This window comes from Erpetoichthys calabaricus, chromosome 15, assembly GCF_900747795.2.
Source record: "Erpetoichthys calabaricus chromosome 15, fErpCal1.3, whole genome shotgun sequence".
Lineage (NCBI taxonomy): Eukaryota > Metazoa > Chordata > Cladistia > Polypteriformes > Polypteridae > Erpetoichthys > Erpetoichthys calabaricus.
The window spans coordinates 18388164-18407860 of NC_041408.2; the positions used below are offsets into that span (position 1 = coordinate 18388164).

At 39.4% G+C, this 19697-nt stretch overlaps 1 protein-coding gene across 2 annotated transcripts in view; it reads right to left on the reverse strand.

The window, feature by feature from the left end:
* Positions 1–19697, reverse strand: part of srbd1 (S1 RNA binding domain 1) — a 427205-nt gene that overhangs the window by 332014 nt on the left and 75494 nt on the right. For both annotated transcript variants that reach the window (XM_051919628.1, XM_028820290.2), the window contains exons 7-9: positions 16305–16443; positions 14008–14104; positions 12628–12781 (exon numbers count right to left, since the gene is read on the reverse strand). In XM_051919628.1, coding sequence (XP_051775588.1) covers positions 12628–12781; positions 14008–14104; positions 16305–16443 — 390 coding nt within the window. The remainder of the gene's footprint in view (positions 1–12627; positions 12782–14007; positions 14105–16304; positions 16444–19697) is intronic.

Genomic DNA, 19697 nt, shown 5'->3' on the forward strand with positions numbered 1-19697 from the left:
CTTACAAAGCTCACTGTGTACATATCAGACAATGGTAGCTTTTTTACTTTGTTTTCGAGTGTATCGCCAGTTATATGTTCACCTAGGATGTAGTACTCTAGTATTGCTATGATGATGATTAGATGTTTACAATTTTCATTCACATCATTCATGCATTGGTTTTCATATTTGTTGTCAGTTGTATGCTCAAGTTCCTACTTTTTTTTTTGTAATTTGTTTTTGCTTTTATTTCATTAACATGGCTTACACCTGAAAGCTAAAGTAAGACAAAGTTCCAACACTGAATCGTGTTTTACTTTAACTTATATTTTGAATATTACTGGCTACAGATTTACATGGCCCATACAAAGAACTGAAAGTTTTTTTTTACTGTGGGTTTGTTTTGTCTCTGTAAATGTAGTGACATTTTTGCAATACCTACGCTTGCAGTCACAGCAGCTAGCATGCAGGCTCAAGCTTTAGAACGCTTGTTAACCATGTCTTACTTGAGCTTCGCCAAACCTTCTTTCAGGCTCATTTTTCAAGTTACATAAAATACCATACCACATCTTTTTCCTTCTTTACTCGTCTGTCCCCACTATTGGTCAGTACCACTCTTCGTGTACCCCTCCTATCCTTTCAGCTGGCAGCCTTTATTTGCAAAAATCAAAAAGCCCCATCCAGCCGAGTGACACTATGTCTATCTCAGTTGAAAAAAGAAGTCATTGCGTTACTATAGCTTACTCAGTAAAGTAATATTATCAATAAATAAAGAAAAAAAAAAGTCAGCCGGTTTACTTTTTCTGTTGTGATGGACGACCGGCTATGGACTCCGGTCGCCACCCCCAGGCCGCTAGGAGGAGCCCTCCGGACAGCATGATGGTGCCCCGAGTTCCAGCAGGGCCTCATGGACTTTGTAGTTTGTATACACAGCCCTGCTGGATACCTTGGGGACCACCGGGAGTCGCTGTAGGGGGACTAGTAGGCTCTTGCGTGCCCTATAACCCGGGAGTGCGTCATCATCACGTGACCGGAGGAAGCGATGTGCTCCCGGGATGAAGAAGAGGACCGTTTGCCCTGACCCGAAGGAAAACGGACTTGTGGGTTTGGCCAGGAACCATTTCCGGGTCAGGGACTATAAAAGGACTATGGGAAGCCCAGAACACTGAGCTGAGCTGAGCTGGGAGGTAGGAGGGCAAAGTGTCTGGGAGTGGAGGATTGTATTGGTTTAGTGAGAGAATTGCGATTATATGAGTGTGGAGTGGAGGGTGCTTGGTGCACATTATAATAATAAAAATAATAGTATTTATACTTTTACCTGGTGTCTAGAGTGGTACCTGAGGGTGTTAGAGGTGGCTCCACGCCTCTACTGCTACACTGTATAACGCCACCAAATTTCAATCAAATCACTCTAAACATTTTTCAGTTGTTGGGGTATTTAGTTTTTCTATGGAGTGTATTTCCCCTAAATATTGATATATTGAATTGTCTTTTCTTAGCGTGTACATACTGGCCTATAGGTACAGTACTGCAATACAACAACAACAACAACATGTACTTCTATAGCACATTTTCATACAAATGATGTGGCTCAAAGTGTTTTACATGATGAAGAAAGAGAAAAAAAGACAAAATAAAATAAGAAAATAGAATTACGGAACATTAATTAACATAGAATAAAAGTAAGGTCCGATGGCCAGGGAGGAAAGAAAAAAAAAAAAAAAAAAAAAAACTCTAGACAGCTGGAGAAAAAAAAAAAAATCTGCAGGGGTTCCAAGGCCACAAGACCACCCAGCCCCCTCTAGTCATTCTACCTAACATAAATGACCTCAATCAGTCCTCATGGTATTCAGGGTTCACATGGAAGAACTTGATGATGACAGTCATGGGATGTTGATGTGTGAGTAAGTGAGTCGGTCAGCTTTGCATTGTAGACAGGCAGACAGATAAATACAGATATGGATATTGTGACAGATGGCCGGGGCCCATGCCTGGCCGGGATGCCCCTTCACCCAGGGGAACAAGGCTGGGAAGCCCAGTATCTTTCCCTGGACGCTAGATGGCAGCACCCTTGGGTTGCAGCGGTGCCTCGGACTCCCCCAGGGCTTCATGGGGGTTGGAGTTCTGTGCAGCAATATGGGGTTCCGCAGGCACCGCCAGGGGGTGCTGCAACAGGAGCGGCTGGCCCCTTTTGGGCATTGGTTTCGCCTTACCCGGAAGTGCAGCCGGATGTCAGCAATCAAGCACCTGGAGCACTTCCGGGTGCCTGATAAAAGGGAGCCGGCGACCACCACTCGGCGGGCAGAGTCGGGTGGAGGAGGACAAAGCTTGCTGAGAAGGAGTGGTGGCGGAAGAGAGGAGTGAAAGAGTGCTTGGTGTACTGTGCTTTATTTGGGACTGTGTTGTGGCTGGAGGGATTATGGGGAAGACATGCCCTCCAGCTGAAGAAAAAGAAAAGTCTTGTGTGTTTTTACACGTGCCTCTGTGTCAGTCGTTGCCGGGTCGGGCGCTATATAGCGCCTTTTATTACAATATATAGATATACATAGAGGTCTTTCTTATTTGTTGCACATAAAAAATTGATATTCAGTGGAACACAGAATAGCACAAAATGGCATCTGGTATAGATTAAAGATGGATACACAATGCATCAAAAAAAAATTTTTAAATGGGAAAAAAATAACCAACCCATCAGGTTTGCATCACCCAAAACTATATCTGCTGACCAGAAATGTTAGCATTAACACGGCCTTCAGCAGGGCCACACTCTGACACAGGTAACGTTACATGGTGTTATACTTCAGTATGGGATTTTTGACATCACTTTTAATTGTCATTTGTTTAGTTACACGCACATAATAAAAACTGCAAGAGTGAACTATGAGAGTAATTTTGCTGAAACAACTACACATTTCACCCATTTTGTTCTTCTCTTATATGCCTTCCATCCATAGCACTCGAAGCAGACCTGAGAAACAAGAAATGTCAGCGGTTTTCTTCAGATAAAATATACGTTTTAAATTCTGAAGCTATGTGCAGTGCTTAAAAGCTATAATAATTCAACTGATGCAGACAGACAAACACCAATAAGGAACAATGTGATTATGGGCAACAAGAGCCTGAAGCAGGACAACCTAGCAACCTCCAGTGTCGTGTCTCTATAACTTTTCCTTTTCATCCCAAATGAAGCTATGAATTAAATGTTTGGGTTTTTTTTTTTGGTCTAGATTAATCTTTCCTTTCACTCATTTTCCGATACGATGATTTTTAAAATGCATTTGATTAACATCACTTGACATTTAAAATATTTGCGGTCCTTCACAGTGTCTGATAAGATTGAAATCCAGAGGACACTGTGGCCCTTAAGCAGCGGAACGGACTTTATATCCTAAAGGAGTGCGTTGTGTAAATGACAGGCTTCCTGATGCTTCTCGTCAAGTGATGCATTTTATCGCAGGAGTAGGATCAGTCATTACTGGGATCAACCAAGTGTAAACTATAGTCAGTGTCAACCCCTCTGACTTGCAAACAGGAAAAAAGGCTATGCACTGAGACGAGACCCAGAAAAACACATGCTCAGCAGCAGCGAAAAATTGTAATACTTTCACTTCACAGAAATAAGTTTGTGACACTTAAAAACTATCAGTGGTTCACCCCACCAGAATGCCTGACAATATAGACTGAAACAAAAAAATTCTAACACAGTGAACTGGTAACACCAAAAAAAATAAAAATAAAAATACAAACTCTGCTGGTAGGAAATCAATAAAATACATTGAGACCAAGCTGTATTCTGCCATAGGATTAGCTCAATCTATTTTAGGCAGAAATAATTTGTAGCTCACAGAAGCTTTTATAACAGAGGTACAATGAAGAAGAGAATACAGCAAACACACGACAACGAAGGATGCATGTTGTGTTCTTATTAAAGCATGAATGTCACCGATGTTCCACTTCACTTTTCAAGCAGCTTTATACCTCCAAAAACACAGCAAACACTCCTTCATTCCTCTGCATTAGAAAATGAAGGAACACCCTTGGCCAGACTAGATAGATAGATAGATAAATATATATTGACTGACTGACTGACTGACTGACTGACTTAATCCCAAGGGGAAATTCACATATCTACTATTTACATCACTAACCAGTTGTACCCACTTATTTACAAATAGTAAAGAGAATATGCAAGAAAGAAAATGAAACCAATTAGAAGCAAACTAAAATGTCTGTTTCCTTTATTAACATATCGTAGTATAATAATTTAAGTGCCAGAATGTATAAAACCAAAAGTAATTTAGGTGACCAACACAATAAGATTCCTAAACCTGGCTTAACACACCTCGTCTCCCACATTGCTGACATGTGGACACAGAAGGCAGCTGTGTGCATTTTTGTTTCGAGGCACAAATCCTGTCACGGCAGAACACTCAGCATCAGTCAGAAACTTTAATTCAATCACTAGCTAATTCAGACATGTCACATATGTCAAACACAATGGTTAAAAATGACTGGGGGCCGTGCTTCTGAGTTATGGTCTGCAGCACTAACTTGGCACTTGACATACAGGGCCTGACATCTCTCTCAACAATAATGTGGGCAACAAAACGGCTATAAACAGCACAGATAAGAATACACAAATCCGCACACCAAGACCAAGCTGGCAGCAAGCCAGGACAGAGAATCACAATTACTTTGCCGGTATCAAAACTCTTAAACAACTTCTTTATTTTAATTGTAAAGAATGCAAATATTCAGTGTTTCTCTCTATATAATGAACACTTTCAATAGGATCAAGTACTGTGTTGATATAGAAAGTTGGTAGTAAAAATGTGTTATACTATCAAAGCCAGTGGCACAGTGGCATAATGAGTATCATTACAATATCATAATTCTGGCGTATTGGATTTGAATCCCAGACCTGGATATTGTCTGTGTGACACTTGCATGTTTCCTCATGTCTACAGGAGCTTCATCAGGGTGCTCAAGTTATCCCCCGAATCCACACAAATGTGGAGGCTAAGTTAACAAGATGTTCTGAGAGAGCATGAGTGTGTGTGTGACTGAGCTTTGAATGGACTAACGCCTTTTTCAGGGCTGTTTCTTGCCATGTTGTAATAAGAATATAAGTTTAATGTTACTGTGCTCTGTACAAAAAATATTTTATAAATCTTCTCACATGTATAGCTAACACAAGGCCAGATTTACCACACAGGGGCTCATTATTTAGAACTGCTAGGCAAGCATTAGAAGATGAGAAAGGGACAAATATGAAAATGGGCATTGTACTATTTCTGTGTGTCAGTATGAAATTGAATCCTCTCTTTGCTTTGTTTAGAATGGCATGATTTACCTAAGTAAGGGCCTGCACGTGGAGAAAGAGTATAAAGCCTTGGAACTTTGCCCAGACGGATGGGAGATAACGTCATCTGATCATGAACAGCCTTCTAGTGCAGCGACAAAAATGGCAGACTGTATACATCGAACTCCCCCTTCGGTAATTCTCTTGCCATTGGCTTCCTTTTATCTGTTATGCCATGTAAATCATCATTAAAGAAAGCTAAGTTATTTTCTCTTATGTGATTTCTTACCGCCGTATCACTATGGGAGGGATATCGCCTCGTTATAACACAGGGAGTCCTCGGGTTTCAACATCTCGACATACAACGTTTCGAGTTTATAACGCTCACTCCCATAAAAACTTAAAATGAGTGTTTTGGCTTATGCCATTAGTGTTGTACTTACAGACTACGTGGGCGCTACTAGTTTGGTGGCGCACAGTGAAAGAATACGCAGTAAAGCAGCGTATGAGTGAGGGAGTTGGCAAACTAGTTTGGTTGCGTGCGGAGGAAGTGTTCCATTTGTGTGGCTTTGTTAGCCGACTTTGTGGCCCTTATCATGGCTCCTAAACGAAAGTCAGAGTCTTCAGATGGTAGTGCTTCGAAGAAGAGGAAAGCCATCACGATGGAAGTGATATTAGACATTGTAAAGAGATCAGAAGGAATAAAGGTAAGGAATTTTTTTTTACACTCTTTTGTCATTTTTTCCTGTTACTACAGTACAGTGTACAGTACAGTATATTTACTGTATGTCCTTTTCCTGTGGCTTAGTTGTGTTTTTATGTTCTAGATTATGATTTTGCAAATGTGTTAGGATAGGTAAGTGACTTAGGCTAGGGTGTGTTTCGACTTACACCAAAATTCGGGTTACATCACTGTTGTAGGAACGGAACTGTGTTGTAACCTGAGGACCCCTGTATATCTATTTAGGTTCAGGTTGCTTAAAATGCAGCAATTAAAAAGAACTTATTCCAGCGCACTAGAGGAAAACAAACACATGTGCCCATGCAGTCAGAATAGGCACCAATTGGATTATACAGGTTTTAGAAAATTATGTCATGCTATGCTATCAAAACATTTAGGTTTATATATTGACGACTACCAAAAAACAGGCATAAACCTTAAAATTATACAGTATATTGCTTATTATTTTTTTTAATTGACTATGGTCAGCTAATTGGCAAGCCTAGGGTCACATAGTATCGCAAAGATAAGACTGTAAACCTATAGGTTTGAAGCTTCAAGTCCAACTCCCAAATCTATAGGCTACACAGTTGATGACAAAATGGAATCTTCATTCAAAAACTGATATTACAGACCAGAAAAAAAATTCTAAGAAACATCATTAAGACTATTTTCATCACTACAGTTGTCAAATCCTCATCAAGTTTCAACATTTAATGCAGCAAAGTCTTCACAGTTTCGCCAAAACTTTATTTGCCAAAAGAATAAGATCTGTTAATAAGGATGGATTGGTCATAAACTTGAAATTTCACCTGAAGGATGACTCTTTTATTACATTTTAGATCTTGTATTTTTGCATGTATTACTTTTTGTCTTTAAAAGCACAAACGCCAACATTAAGTCAGTCAAAGTTCAGGATATCATCAACAAGATACACTCATAAATACCTATAATGTTTTAACCTCTGGTAAAACAAGCCAAAAAACATTCACTTTTTCCTCGACAAGAAAAATTGTTATTACATGTAACAAACATGTATAGTAAATCCCAAAAAAAATCAATATAAATACAGTAAAAAGTATGTCTAGTGTCCACTGCAGCAGTTTTAGTACACATCCTTTGCGAGATATGTTTTGAAGCAGTCACAAACGCACAGCCCAACATTGCAATTGGGACAGCAGAAACATGTTTCTTTGCACACTTTCTTATATTTTTCTGGTGCTTGCATATGAGATCGAAGAATGTCAGTACCTGATCCTCACCACCAACGTCCCCATTGTGTTATTGTAGGAGCAAAGCTTAGCGACTTCCACATTTCCCCTGACATGACCATTGCTACATTATAAACACTGCATAAGAGGATGATGTCTTTGTTCTTTCCCTTGATTGCAATTGTTTTGCCTTTTGTGTCATGCAGCTACTGTCGCACCACAGTGAAGCTTCATGTGGCCGAAGTCACCAGGCTCATCATGGCAGTTCAGTCGTACAGTGCTGTACACATCAATTTCACTATCTGTGTCAACATCTAATAACCAATTCACATCATCACCACTATTGCCTGAGTAAACCAGTGGTTCAGTTTCAGTTCTAAAATTGGCTTTAAGGTTTCTCATTTGCTATACTCATGAATATTGATGAGTTATAATAAAGTGGCAGATCACACAGAAATATTCATAATTTTTTTGCAGTACAATGTTATTTCAACCAGGCTTAACATAGTAAAGCACACCATTACATTCATCCCAAGTCTAACTCGGGCTTAACTGTAATAACATAAAATTCTGAGCCCAAGTCACACTCAGAGTTAACAGCAAGGAGGTTAAACAGGACAAGTTACACGGCTGAACATTGTTGGGCATGTTACATTTACTGACAGAGTGCCAACCTTCTAGCAAGGCTCACACCTTTTGTCACAGCAAATAACGTTCTGCATGACAGAAGCAGTGCTGTATAGTGGGTTAACAGGTATGGCATGTTCAACTATAATTATCTTATCTTTTATTATATTATCTTTTTTACATTCTGTTGTGGGCAGCACGCTGCTGCCTCGCAGTAAGGAGATGTGGGTTCACTTCCCAGGTCCTCTCTGCGTGAAGTTTGCATGTTCTCCACCGTGTCTGCGCTGGTTTCCTCCGGGTGCTTCAGTTCCCTCCCACAGTCCAAAGACATGCAGGTTAGGTGCATTGGCAATTCTAAATTGTCTATAGTGTGTGCTTGGTGTGTGGGTATGTGTGCCTTGCGGTGGGCTGGCATCCTGCCTGGGGTTTGTTTCCTGCCTTGCGCCTTGTGTTGGCTGGGATTGGTTCCAGCAGACCCCTGTGACCCTGTAGTTAGGATATAGCAGGTTGGATGATGGATGGATGGACATTCTGTTGTGGAACATAAAACATGACATATCAAACTGACAAACTCCTCTTCTGTTTGTGACATCTAAAACACCCGCATTCCTTATTCCCTGTTGTTGCATTATATGCATTGTACTTCCTGTATGAGCATTAGTTGGTTGTCAGCACTCACACATCTATGACTAAAGACAACAAGTCACAGACTAGCTGGAGTATGTTACTGGGTATTTCACATTATGTGACTGCCTGCAACCTGATAAAATTATGTAATTTAAGTATACAATTGAAAATTGCTGAACAGGTCACATAATAGGACATGGCTTTAAGGCAGGGGTGTCAAGTACAAGGCCTAGAGGGCAGCAATGGCTGCAGGTTTTCATTCTAACCCTTTTCCTAACCAGTGACCACTGCTAATTAACTTCTTTTCCCTTCATTTTAATAGCCTCGTTTTTAAGATTATTGATTCTTTTCTTCATTCAAAGACAGCCAAACAGAAATGAGATGCAAAATGAGCAAATAGATGACCAGCTAAACTCCAAACCAATTTCTTAATGAGAAGCCAATTCTTGCTGTTAATTAAGCCCGTTATTTGATTCCATGGCTTGTTGCTGCTTTCATTCTGCCACAGCAGACATTTCCAAAACTGTTGATTTTCTGGTTTTTTTTTTTTTTTTTTAGAACACTGTCAAAATGTGTTGGTGAGCTGAGAGATCAACCTTACTGAGACCTTCATGTTTCTTTATTTTCAGATATTGTGTGATGGGCACAGGTGAGCTGGCCATGTGGTGGCTTGTTTTGTGTCTCATTATTGTTTGGCTGCTAATTAAGGAAAAATAAACAACTATGGGGCCTGAGTCAAGTTAATAAAAAAAATAATCAGCAGCAAAAATGGTCACTAATTAAGAAGATGGTAAGAATGAAAACCTGCAGCCACTGCGACCCTCCAGGACCGGAGTTTGACATCCGTACTTTAAGGTGAAGAAGAACAATAACAAAAGCATAAGTAATACTTTAGCTTTTAGCATCAAGAAGTTTTCTTTGCAAAATAACAGTGTGTGGTTTTTCTTCTCTCAGCATGTATAAAAATGGACTGATAATACTGGACGAATGGTAAATTCTAATTACAATCCAGAAATAAAATGGAAAAAAAACTAATCAATGCTAATCAAAGAAATCACTAATTTACACTTCATACAATAAAGATCACAGTGCTACAAAATTACTCTTATGGGGGGGGGGGGGGGGACATAACTTGTTAGATTTTGTAATCAACAAGCATTGTTAAAACATGTCAATACATTCTCTTGCAATAGCTTTTGATACGCTTTGCTGAATTTAGTCATTTTCTTTAAAAATCAATGGGTGTAAGGACACAAGCAATATTGGACTACCAGCAACAAAAAGGAACAATATAGAATCGTATGAAAAAGTTTGGTAACCCCTCTCAGCCTGCATAATAATTTACTTTCAAGAAAAAAAACATAACAGTGATATGCATTTCATTTCCTAGGAACATCTGAGTACTGGGGTGTTTTCCCCAAACAAAGATTTTTAGTGAAGCAGTATTTAGTTGTATGAAATTAAATCAAATGTGAAAAACTGGCTGTGCAAAAATGTGGGTCCCCTTGTAATTCTGCTGATTTGAATGCCTGTCACTGCTCAATGCTGATTACTTGCAACACCAAATTGGTTGGATGAGCTCGTTACGCCTTGAACTTCATAGACATGTGTGTCCAATCATGAGATATAAAGGTATTTAATGTGGTCCATTGCAAGTTGTGCTTCCCTTTGACTCTCCTCTGAAGAGTGACAGCATGGGATCCTCAAAGCAACTCTCAAAAGATCTGAAAACAAAGATTGTTGAGTCTCATGGTTTAGGGGAAGGCTACAAAAAGCCATCTCAGAGGTTTAAACTGTCATTTTCAACTGTAAGGAATGGAATCAGGAAATGGAAGGCCACAGGCACAGTTGCTGTTAAACCCAGCAGGTCTGGCAGGCCAAGAAAAATACAGGAGCGGCATATGAGCAGGATTGTGAGAATGGTGACAGACAACCCACAGATCACCTCCATGCACCGGTCTAATTTTGTTATGATGCATATTGCATATTTTCTGTTAATCCAATAAACTTAATGTCACTGCTGAAATACTGCTGTTTCCATAATGCATGTCAGATATTAAAAGGAAGTTGCTACTTTGAAAGCTCAGCCAATGATAAACAAAAATCCAAAGAATTAAGAGGGGTTCCCAAACTTTTTCATATAACTGTATTATCAAATGCACATTACTACAAAAAAGACAAACATGATAAAAGTTAAGATGTCACATATATAGAAGGTGTATAAAAAATCCTCTGTATTAAGGAAAGTAAAAAAATCACATTAAAACTCATTTTTATAAAAAGAGGAGCCATGATATTTATGCTTCTATCATTTAAGGAGCAATGATGACTATGGTTTGGTTTTGTAGCCTCATTCTTTGAAGTGTTTTCTTGAGAGTTTTATGCAAAAGGAGTTGTTTTTATTTAGGTCTAAAATAACACAATCTTTCTCATGAATGCCCTATTTAATCTTCAATGTTACGGAGAATAATCAAACTTGTGATACACATGTGCTTAGGGGACAGCCAAAGGGTCCAACACAGGGCGTAAAAGACATCAGGAAAAGGGATGGCAACGAGCATTAATGCCTTTTCTCTTTCCTCTTTCAGACCCACGGAAGACTAAGCCAAAACTCGTCACTTCCCTTCCTGCTCAGATGACCTTACTTCCATCCCATCCTGATGACCTCATTTCCTTCTCATACCAATGACATCATTTCATTTCCTGCCGTTTTTGTATAACACCAACCTGACTGTCATACTCACTTGTCTTTTGTTATTTTGCAGTCATAATTGATTACTCTTCAACAATATACAGGGAAAATTCCCAATTCTTTGTTTTTGTTTGACTCCAGTCCTTTCACAACTGGCATAGTCAGCATAATCCAAGCTCGAGGAAGATGACTGTAGAACAGGACCTGAACGACGTACTATCCACCATCAGGGTTAAACTGTAATGGGTGAAAGTTGGTGCCATGCTCTGCCAAAGTGTCGACGGTGCTGAACACCCCGTGATATTCCTCAGCCAGAAATTGCTAGATCGGGAGATCAGGTATGCAGTGATGGAACAAGAATCCCTGGTCATTAAATGGGCCATGACACAGCTACGGCACTACCTTCTGGGCCGTAAGTTCACCTTGGTCACTGACCACACCGCTCTACAGTGGATGGCCATACATAAGGAGTCGAACCCACAGGTCACGTGGTGAGTTTCAGACCTACAAGCTTATAGATTCAAGGTCATTTATCATCGGGGTTCTCTCCAAGCCAACAGTGATACCCTTACTTGTGTCTACGACCTCGCTGTTCGGGAGACCCAGACCCATGAGGGGGGCCATGTCATACATGCGTGCTTAGAGGACAGTCAAAGGGTCCAACACGGGGTGTAAAAGACATCAGGAAAAGGATTGGTAATGAGCATTAATGCCTTTTCTCTTTGCTCTTTCAGACCCACAGAAGTCTAAGCCAAAACTCGTCACTTCCCTTCCTTCTCAGATGACCTCACTTCCATCCCGTCCTGATGACCTCACTTCCTTCTCAAACCAATGACATCATTTTATTTCCTGTCGTTTTTGCATAAAACCAACCTGATTGTCATATTCATTTGTCTTCTGTTATTTTGCAGAAAATACCGGTTATAGCCATAATTGACTGCTCTTCAACAATGTACGGGCCAAATCCCCAAATCTTTGTTTTCGTTTGACTCCAATCCTTTCACAGTATATAAATCAGTCTTTCCGTTGCTTTATTTTTTCTTTCTGCATTTTCAAAGTTGCATAACGTAATATCACAACACATTTCCATTAGAATACAAAATAAAAAGGAACCAGAATATGAAACAGAACTGGGCTATTAGGCGATTGATTGATTAGATATAGATAGATAGATAGATAGATAGATAGATAGATAGATAGATAGATAGATAGATAGATAGATAGATAGATAGATAGATAGATAGATAGATAGGAAAGGCACTATATGTTAGACAGACAGACACTTTATTAATCCCAAGGAGAAATTCTTCCCATTACAAGAAAGAACTATTAAATAATTGTTATTTAAACAATGATTACATCAACCAAGAGTGATTAGTGATATTTGGATTGGGAGCCAGTTCCCCACATCTTGCAGCCATGCCCCTTTGGCTTGATTAATTTAACTCTTTAATAAACTCTACTTTACCTGGTGGTGTTGTACAGTTTTAATACTGGCTTTGAAGTCAGCATACAGTTGGAATTTATCTAGGTCTCTCTGTTTGGTTGTATTTTCATCTTTTTGTTCTTTCAATGCTGCTTTTGACAACACGGAATGGATGGTAATATAGTTCATTTCACACCTGATCAAAATAAAACAAAAGAACATTAACGTGTTGAAAACCCCCCGCCCAAACGTTTTAATATTTAAGAAAATACAAAGTATAGTACACTAGACTAATATTGACCAGGAAAGATATCATACAAATACATAAATGTAGAACTAAATGATTATGTTTCAATTGCATGGTTTCTCAGTGTCACGATTTAGACTAGGCTCTGCTCTTAGCTTCATTTTTTATCTGTGTTTCTATTTTCCCACATCATCCCCACATTTGTTGGTCCAGAGTGTCGTCTTCAATTCAAAAAATGCAATCCCATAAGCCTTCAGTTTCCCCGTTTATGATTTGCACTGGTTTTTCCAAAAGTGCATTTTTAACAATATTTTAGCAAAAAAATGTGTTATGCATGTTTTGAGCACACAACTGGATAACTGACATGTGGATTATGCAACATGAGTAATATAAGAATTTTTTAATCTTTCTTTCCTCATGTACATATTTCATATTGTTTGCCATTATAGAGCACTGGTCAATCACTATTGTTTGGAACACACTGATGGAACAGAATGCTTTTTTCTCTCCGTTCTGCAAGTTAAAAGTTTTTCCTCAACCATCACTACAAAGTAAATGGGATAAGTAACTTCTAAAGAAATATCACTTCTGGGTAAAAGATTCCTTTAAATCTACCTCTTCAGAGTCTAATCCCTGTGTAGCTCTATGCAACACACTTGATTTGCTTAGGCTTTGTAGTAACATTAAGAAAATGAATCTTTGTAAAATATTACATTCAAAATATAAAGTAACTCATAATGGTTTTTACCATGAAGGTGCTAAAAGATTAAAAGGAATACCTTGGGTATGCAGATTTGTATTTTCTGTTACGTAAAACGAAGTTTGGCATTTTAATACATTCTTGTTTATCATGCCACTGAAGAAAACATACAAAGTAGACAAACTGCACTAATTAAAGCATACAAGTAAGAATTTCACTGTAAATGTGGCAATGTAAACACCACTACTAGTCACTCTTCAGATGAAAAGTAGCATCTGCATAGCTTACATCAACCACCAGAGGGCACAAGAGACCAGTAATACAGAGCCTTTCAACTTAACTCCCAATGTAAAGCATTCTGCAAAAATACCATTTACATTTGAAAATATTGCATTGTTTCTAAAAGAAAAATATATATAAATATTGATTATCAGATTGAGAATTATAAAAATATAAAATGAAAAATAATACATACAGTCCTTTAATGTAGTTGATTGTGTCTTTGTCCTTTGCAATTATGTCTGCCAAAATCTGCTGAACCCCAGCTTCAACTTCAGCTAGAGCTGCACAGCCTAACAAAAGCAATAAAAATTAACAGGGATGTAAAATGGTGTGTAGAAATGTGGTTTTCTTCATTAAGACCAATGTATCCCAATTTAAAAGTACGCCTTATTTACATGTACATCCTTTTACGGATACTCAGAACAGCAAGATGTGCAATTAACTTTGAAATGTAATAAATATCAGTACAACAGACACTTTTAAAGATAACCAGTAGCACACTGCTACACAGTTTCCTACTGTATGTATATGCTGGAGGACTTTTTTGCTTAGAACGTTTTTAAAGTCATCCTTTGTAAAATAAAATTGAGCGAAAATACAGAACATCACTGTCCCCTAAACGTAGGTTTTGAAATTATCATACCAAAAAGACTATTCCAACATTCATTGTAATGGATGCTTTGCAACACTTATGAAAACCAAATAAAATGGCGTTGTAGGTGCCTTCGTTTATTGTTTTTATCCATGCAGTCTCTTTTTTGTTTTTCTATGGCTGTGTCGTCAGCGAGAAGTCGTTTGCTGACGGCGGCAGATTCGCGTGCTGAAGTGACCATTGCGGCGGATCCGGTGTGGGCGGTCGCGTTCGGGCGCATGTACAACCTGGCGTGCACGCTTTACCTCAGGTTTAGTTCACAGGTCGTTTTGGAGCCGTGACTCCTTTGCTTCTGCTGTTTCAGAAGCGCGTTGTAGGCGCCTGCGTTCATTGTGTTTATCCATGCGGGCTCGTTTTTGTATTTCCGTTAGTTGAGCTGTTTCTTTTTGGAGCCGTGACTCCGTTAGCTATACATCGTTTACTGTTAGGAATTATAATCGCACTTACGTTTAATACGGAGCATTCGTTTATTGTTTTTTTACAACTGGTGTCGTTTCTCTGTTTTCTGTGGCTGGACTGTTAATAATGTATTACTGTAATACTGTAATGTGATTCAAATATGCTGTGTAGTCTGGACCTTTGGGGATTCCGTACTGTAATACTGTAATGTGATTCAAATATGCTGTGTAGTCTGGACGTCTGGGGATTCCGTACTGTAATGTGATTCAAATGTGCGCTGAATCCTCTCGTTTTTGTTTTCTCTGTGGCTGTGTCGTTAGCTATGGGCTCGGTTTGTATTTCCGTTAGTTGAGCTGTTTCGTTTTTGAGCCGTGACTCCTTTGCCTGTGGTGTTTCAGAAGCGCGTTGTAGGCACTTGCAGAAGCATGTTGTAGGCGCCTGCGTTAATTGTGTTTATCCGTGCGGGCTCGCGGCAGTGCACGTGCACTTCGATGTGTGATTCAAATATGCTGTGTAGTCTGGACGTCTGGGGATTCCGTACTGTAATACAGTAATGTGATTCAAAAGTGCGCTGAATCCTCTCGTTTTTGTTTTCTCTGTGGCTGTGTCGTTAGCTATGGGCTCAGTTTGTATTTCCGTTAGTTGAGCTGTTTCGTTTTTGAGCCGTGACTCCTTTGCCTGTGGTGTTTCAGAAGCGCGTTGTAGGTGGCAGTGCGCGTGCGCTTCGATGCGCCCTGCGTCCATCCGTAGGCGCCTGCGTTAATTGTGTTTATCCGTGCGGGCTCGTTGCAGTGTGCGTGCGCTTCGATGTGTGATTCAAATATGCTGTGTAGTCTGGACGTCTGGGGATTCTGTACTGTAATACTGTAATGTGATTCAAATATGTGCTGAATCCTCTCGTTTTTGTTTTCTCTGTGGCTGTGTCGTTAGCTATGGGCTCGGTTTTGTATTTCCATTAGTTGAGCTGTTTCGTTTTTGAGCTGTGACTCCTTTGCCTGTGGTGTTTCAGAAGCGCGTTGTAGGCGGCAGTGCGCGTGCACTTCGATGCGCCCTGCGTCCATCCGGTTTACAACCTTCGGTTAGTAATATGGATGATAAGCCCTATACACATACTTACACAGACACATACTGCAAATCTGTTTCATAAATAACAGAATTAATGAATCAAGTCCAAGGAAGGATGCTGGGAAATGTAATGATGTGTTTATATGACTGCATGTGCCTTGCTAGTTGGAAGGACAAAGCTAGAATTAAAATAACGCACACATTAACATTATTTTAAATGAATACTTAGTACGGTAACAAAACTTTCAATTTACCAACAGGAAAACACCTTACATAAGATTTTACATTATGAAGAATAACTTGGAAGAGCTTACACTGTACAGCCAAAGGTTAGAAAGGCAGCTAGTACCAAAACAACGTTAAGGCACACTTACCTGGAGTATCAGGCTTTATATAGGAATGCAAGTTGAGATCCTGTGGATTTTCAAGTAAAGCCAAGGCAGCTGGTTCGAGGCCAAGTTCTCTTGCCCGCCTGGCCTTTGTCTGCTTGCTCCCTTTCTTGTAGGGTGCATACTAACCAAAAACATAAAATTGAGACAAAGGAGGATGTCTGAATGGCTATGTATTTTTTCCATAAGCAATCATATGTAAAAGTTACCATGATGTGCAAATTACAGTCATGTTTACTTTAATCTGTTTATTTTTATGTATTCACATTATAAAAACTGTATATAACATTCTTTTTAAAAATAAATAAATAACCGTATAAAAGACCTGGACGAAATATATACAAACTTACTGGAAACTCCAGTAAATTCAGTTGTAAATGCTTTTCTGGTTGCTTAGGGCTTCTAAGACAGTTAAATAATAAGGCCACATTTTAAACCACATTATCACCTAGGGAAGAAGGAAACAGCACTTCAATGTCAAAAAATTATTAGTGCAAAGATAGGATTGAAAAGGAGGAGAAAGACATTTTGGAATATTTATCTCCATACCTTTAAGGTTACTTGTTTGTTATATATAAAATGCACCCTTTGTAAGGGAGGGACGATCACTCCAAAAATGAAGACAAAGGAACATTCTGCTGATGTGTGAAACACAGGTATTGAAATGCACAAGGCAGGAAATGGCTACAAAAATTATCAAAGAGTGTGAATGTCCTGTTAAGCACTGTTGGATCCATCATCAGAAAGTGGAAAGTTCATCATGACACAAACTCTTACAACAGACCATCCCTCAAAACTAAACATCAGAGCGAGATGTCAACTGGTGAGAGGCTACTAAAAAGCCAAATGTCACTCGAAGAAATCTCCAGTGCTCTTTGGCTGAAACTGGAGTGAAGATGCCTAGGGCCACAATTTCAAGAGCTCCTCATAAAACAGGTCTCTACGGGAGGGTAGCAAGAAAGAAGCCATTTCTTATGAAGGTCCACATAAAAGCATGTATGGCAGTTAAGATGTGGGAGGTTTTTATGGTCAGGTGAGCCCAAAATAGAAACTTTGGCCAGACTTCAAATATGTATGCATGACATAAAACTAACACTGCCTATGCCTGAAGAAACAACATACAGTGGAACCTCGGATCACGGCTGTAATTCGTTCCAAAACTCTGGTCGTAAACCAATTTGGTCGTGAACCGAAGTAATTTCCCCCATAGGATTGTATGTAAATACAATGAATCCGTTCCAGACCATATGAACTGTATGTAAATATATATATTTCTTTAAGTTTTTAAGCACAAATATAGTTAACTAAACCATATAATACACAGCATAATAGTAAACTAAATGTAAAAACATTGAATAACACTGAGAAAACCTTGAACAACAGAGAAAACTAACATTGCAAGAGTTCATGCTATACTGTAGCCTTATGACCCGATCGCTGTAAACACTTTTTTTTTTTTTTTTTTTTTTTAAATGAGTTTTAACCATAGGGAAAAAAATGAACATTTGAAAAAAGAGAAAAGTAACATTGCAACAATTCACGCTACGAACCGAAAAATGAACATTTGAAAAATCCGTAATACAAAAACTAACCATACACCACCAAGAAAACTAACCTTGCATGAGTCGAGTTCTGGCATGAAGTGAGGAGGAACCGGGTGGAGAACAATCCGGTCTCGTCGCAGTTTGAACACTTGTTGCGGGATGTAACCTTCGTCCTCCACTAATTTTGTGAAATTTTTCACGAATTCTTTCACAGCTTCAGCATCGGAACTAGCAGCCTCTCCATGCCTTACCACACTATGAATGCCACTTCTCTTGCGAAACTTTTCAAACCATCCTCTACTGGCTTTAAATTCCTCACTTTTGCCACTCGTAGAAGGATAGTTTTACAGCAAATTGCCATGAATCTTCCTGGCTTTCTCGCATAACATCGCCTCGCTTACGCTATCCCCTGCAAGTTGCTTCTCGTTCAGCAACACACGCAACAGTTTTTCCACCTCTTCCAGCACTTGAGGCCTCTGCCTGGTTAATGCTGTAACTCCTTTTGCAACATCAGCTGCTTTAATAGATTCTTTCTGCTTTAGAATAGTCGAAATCATAGATTTTGACTTCTTGTTCTCAGCGGCAAGATCAGTAACACGAACGCCACGCTCATACTTTTCAATAATTTCGTTCTTTACTTCGATTTCAATTTTCTGCAAAACTTTCTTCTCACCACTCTTCACTTGCTTAGAAGCCATGGTTAACTGTAAAAGCACACAAAATACTGTAGAGCACAAAGAGTTCACAGGTAAAGCACGCACGTCTGACTGAGAACAATGCAACACATGCGGAAATCATCAGCGCGCACAAACCGAAAGGGAAACTGACTTGTTCATATACCGAGTGTGTGGTCGTGAACCGAGGCAAAAGTTTGGCGAACTTTTTGGTTGTAAACCAATTTGTACGTGTACCAAAACGTTCGTGAACCGAGGTTCCACTGTACCTGTGGTGAAATATGGTGGTAGCAGCATCGTGCTATGGGGGTGTTTTTTATGTGCTGAGACTGGGAATCTTGTCAGAGTTGAAGGAACAATGGATGGACACAAATACCACACTATAATGTAGGAGAACTTGTTCCAGTCTTCTATGAACCTACAGCTCAGTAGAAGAATCACCATGGCAATAAGCCTAAGTAAAAGGCCAAAGTGACACTGGAATGGCTGAAAAACATAAGGGTGAATGCTTTGAAATGGCCAAGTCAACGCTCCTGATCTTAACCCTATTGAGTATTTGTGGCGCTAGTTTAAAACTGGAGTCCAGCGGTGCCATCCCATCAACCGAGAGAATCTCTATGAATTCCACCATGAACAATGGGGAAGAATCATTCCTGAACAAATGTGCAAAACTGGGACATACTTACCCCAAAAGAGTTAAGGCTGCTATTGCAGGAAAAGTATTAATGTGTAAGGCTTGAATACTTAAGCAAATAAAGTAAATTTCGAAATTTTCTTCTTCAGTGAAATCCATCCATCCCTTATCTAACCCACTATATCCTAACTACAGGGTCACGGGGGTCTGCTGGAGCCAATCTCAGCCAACACAGGGCGCAAGGCAGGAAACAAACCCCGGCAGGGCGCCAGCTCTTCAGTGAAATATCTATAGAAAAAGGTTTATTTCGACTTAGGAAATGTACTGTTAAAGCATAGAGTTCACCTTAAAAATTCTGAATAGATAAATATGTGTACAAATCTTTTGCAATGCAGAAAATGATGATGACTGTCAAGGAGACTGAATACTTTGGCACGGCACTGTATTCTTAACTATAGGGAAACAATCTAAAGTGAGTTGGGAGCTTAATTTCTAAGCAGTACCAAAAAATTACTATTAGATGGCA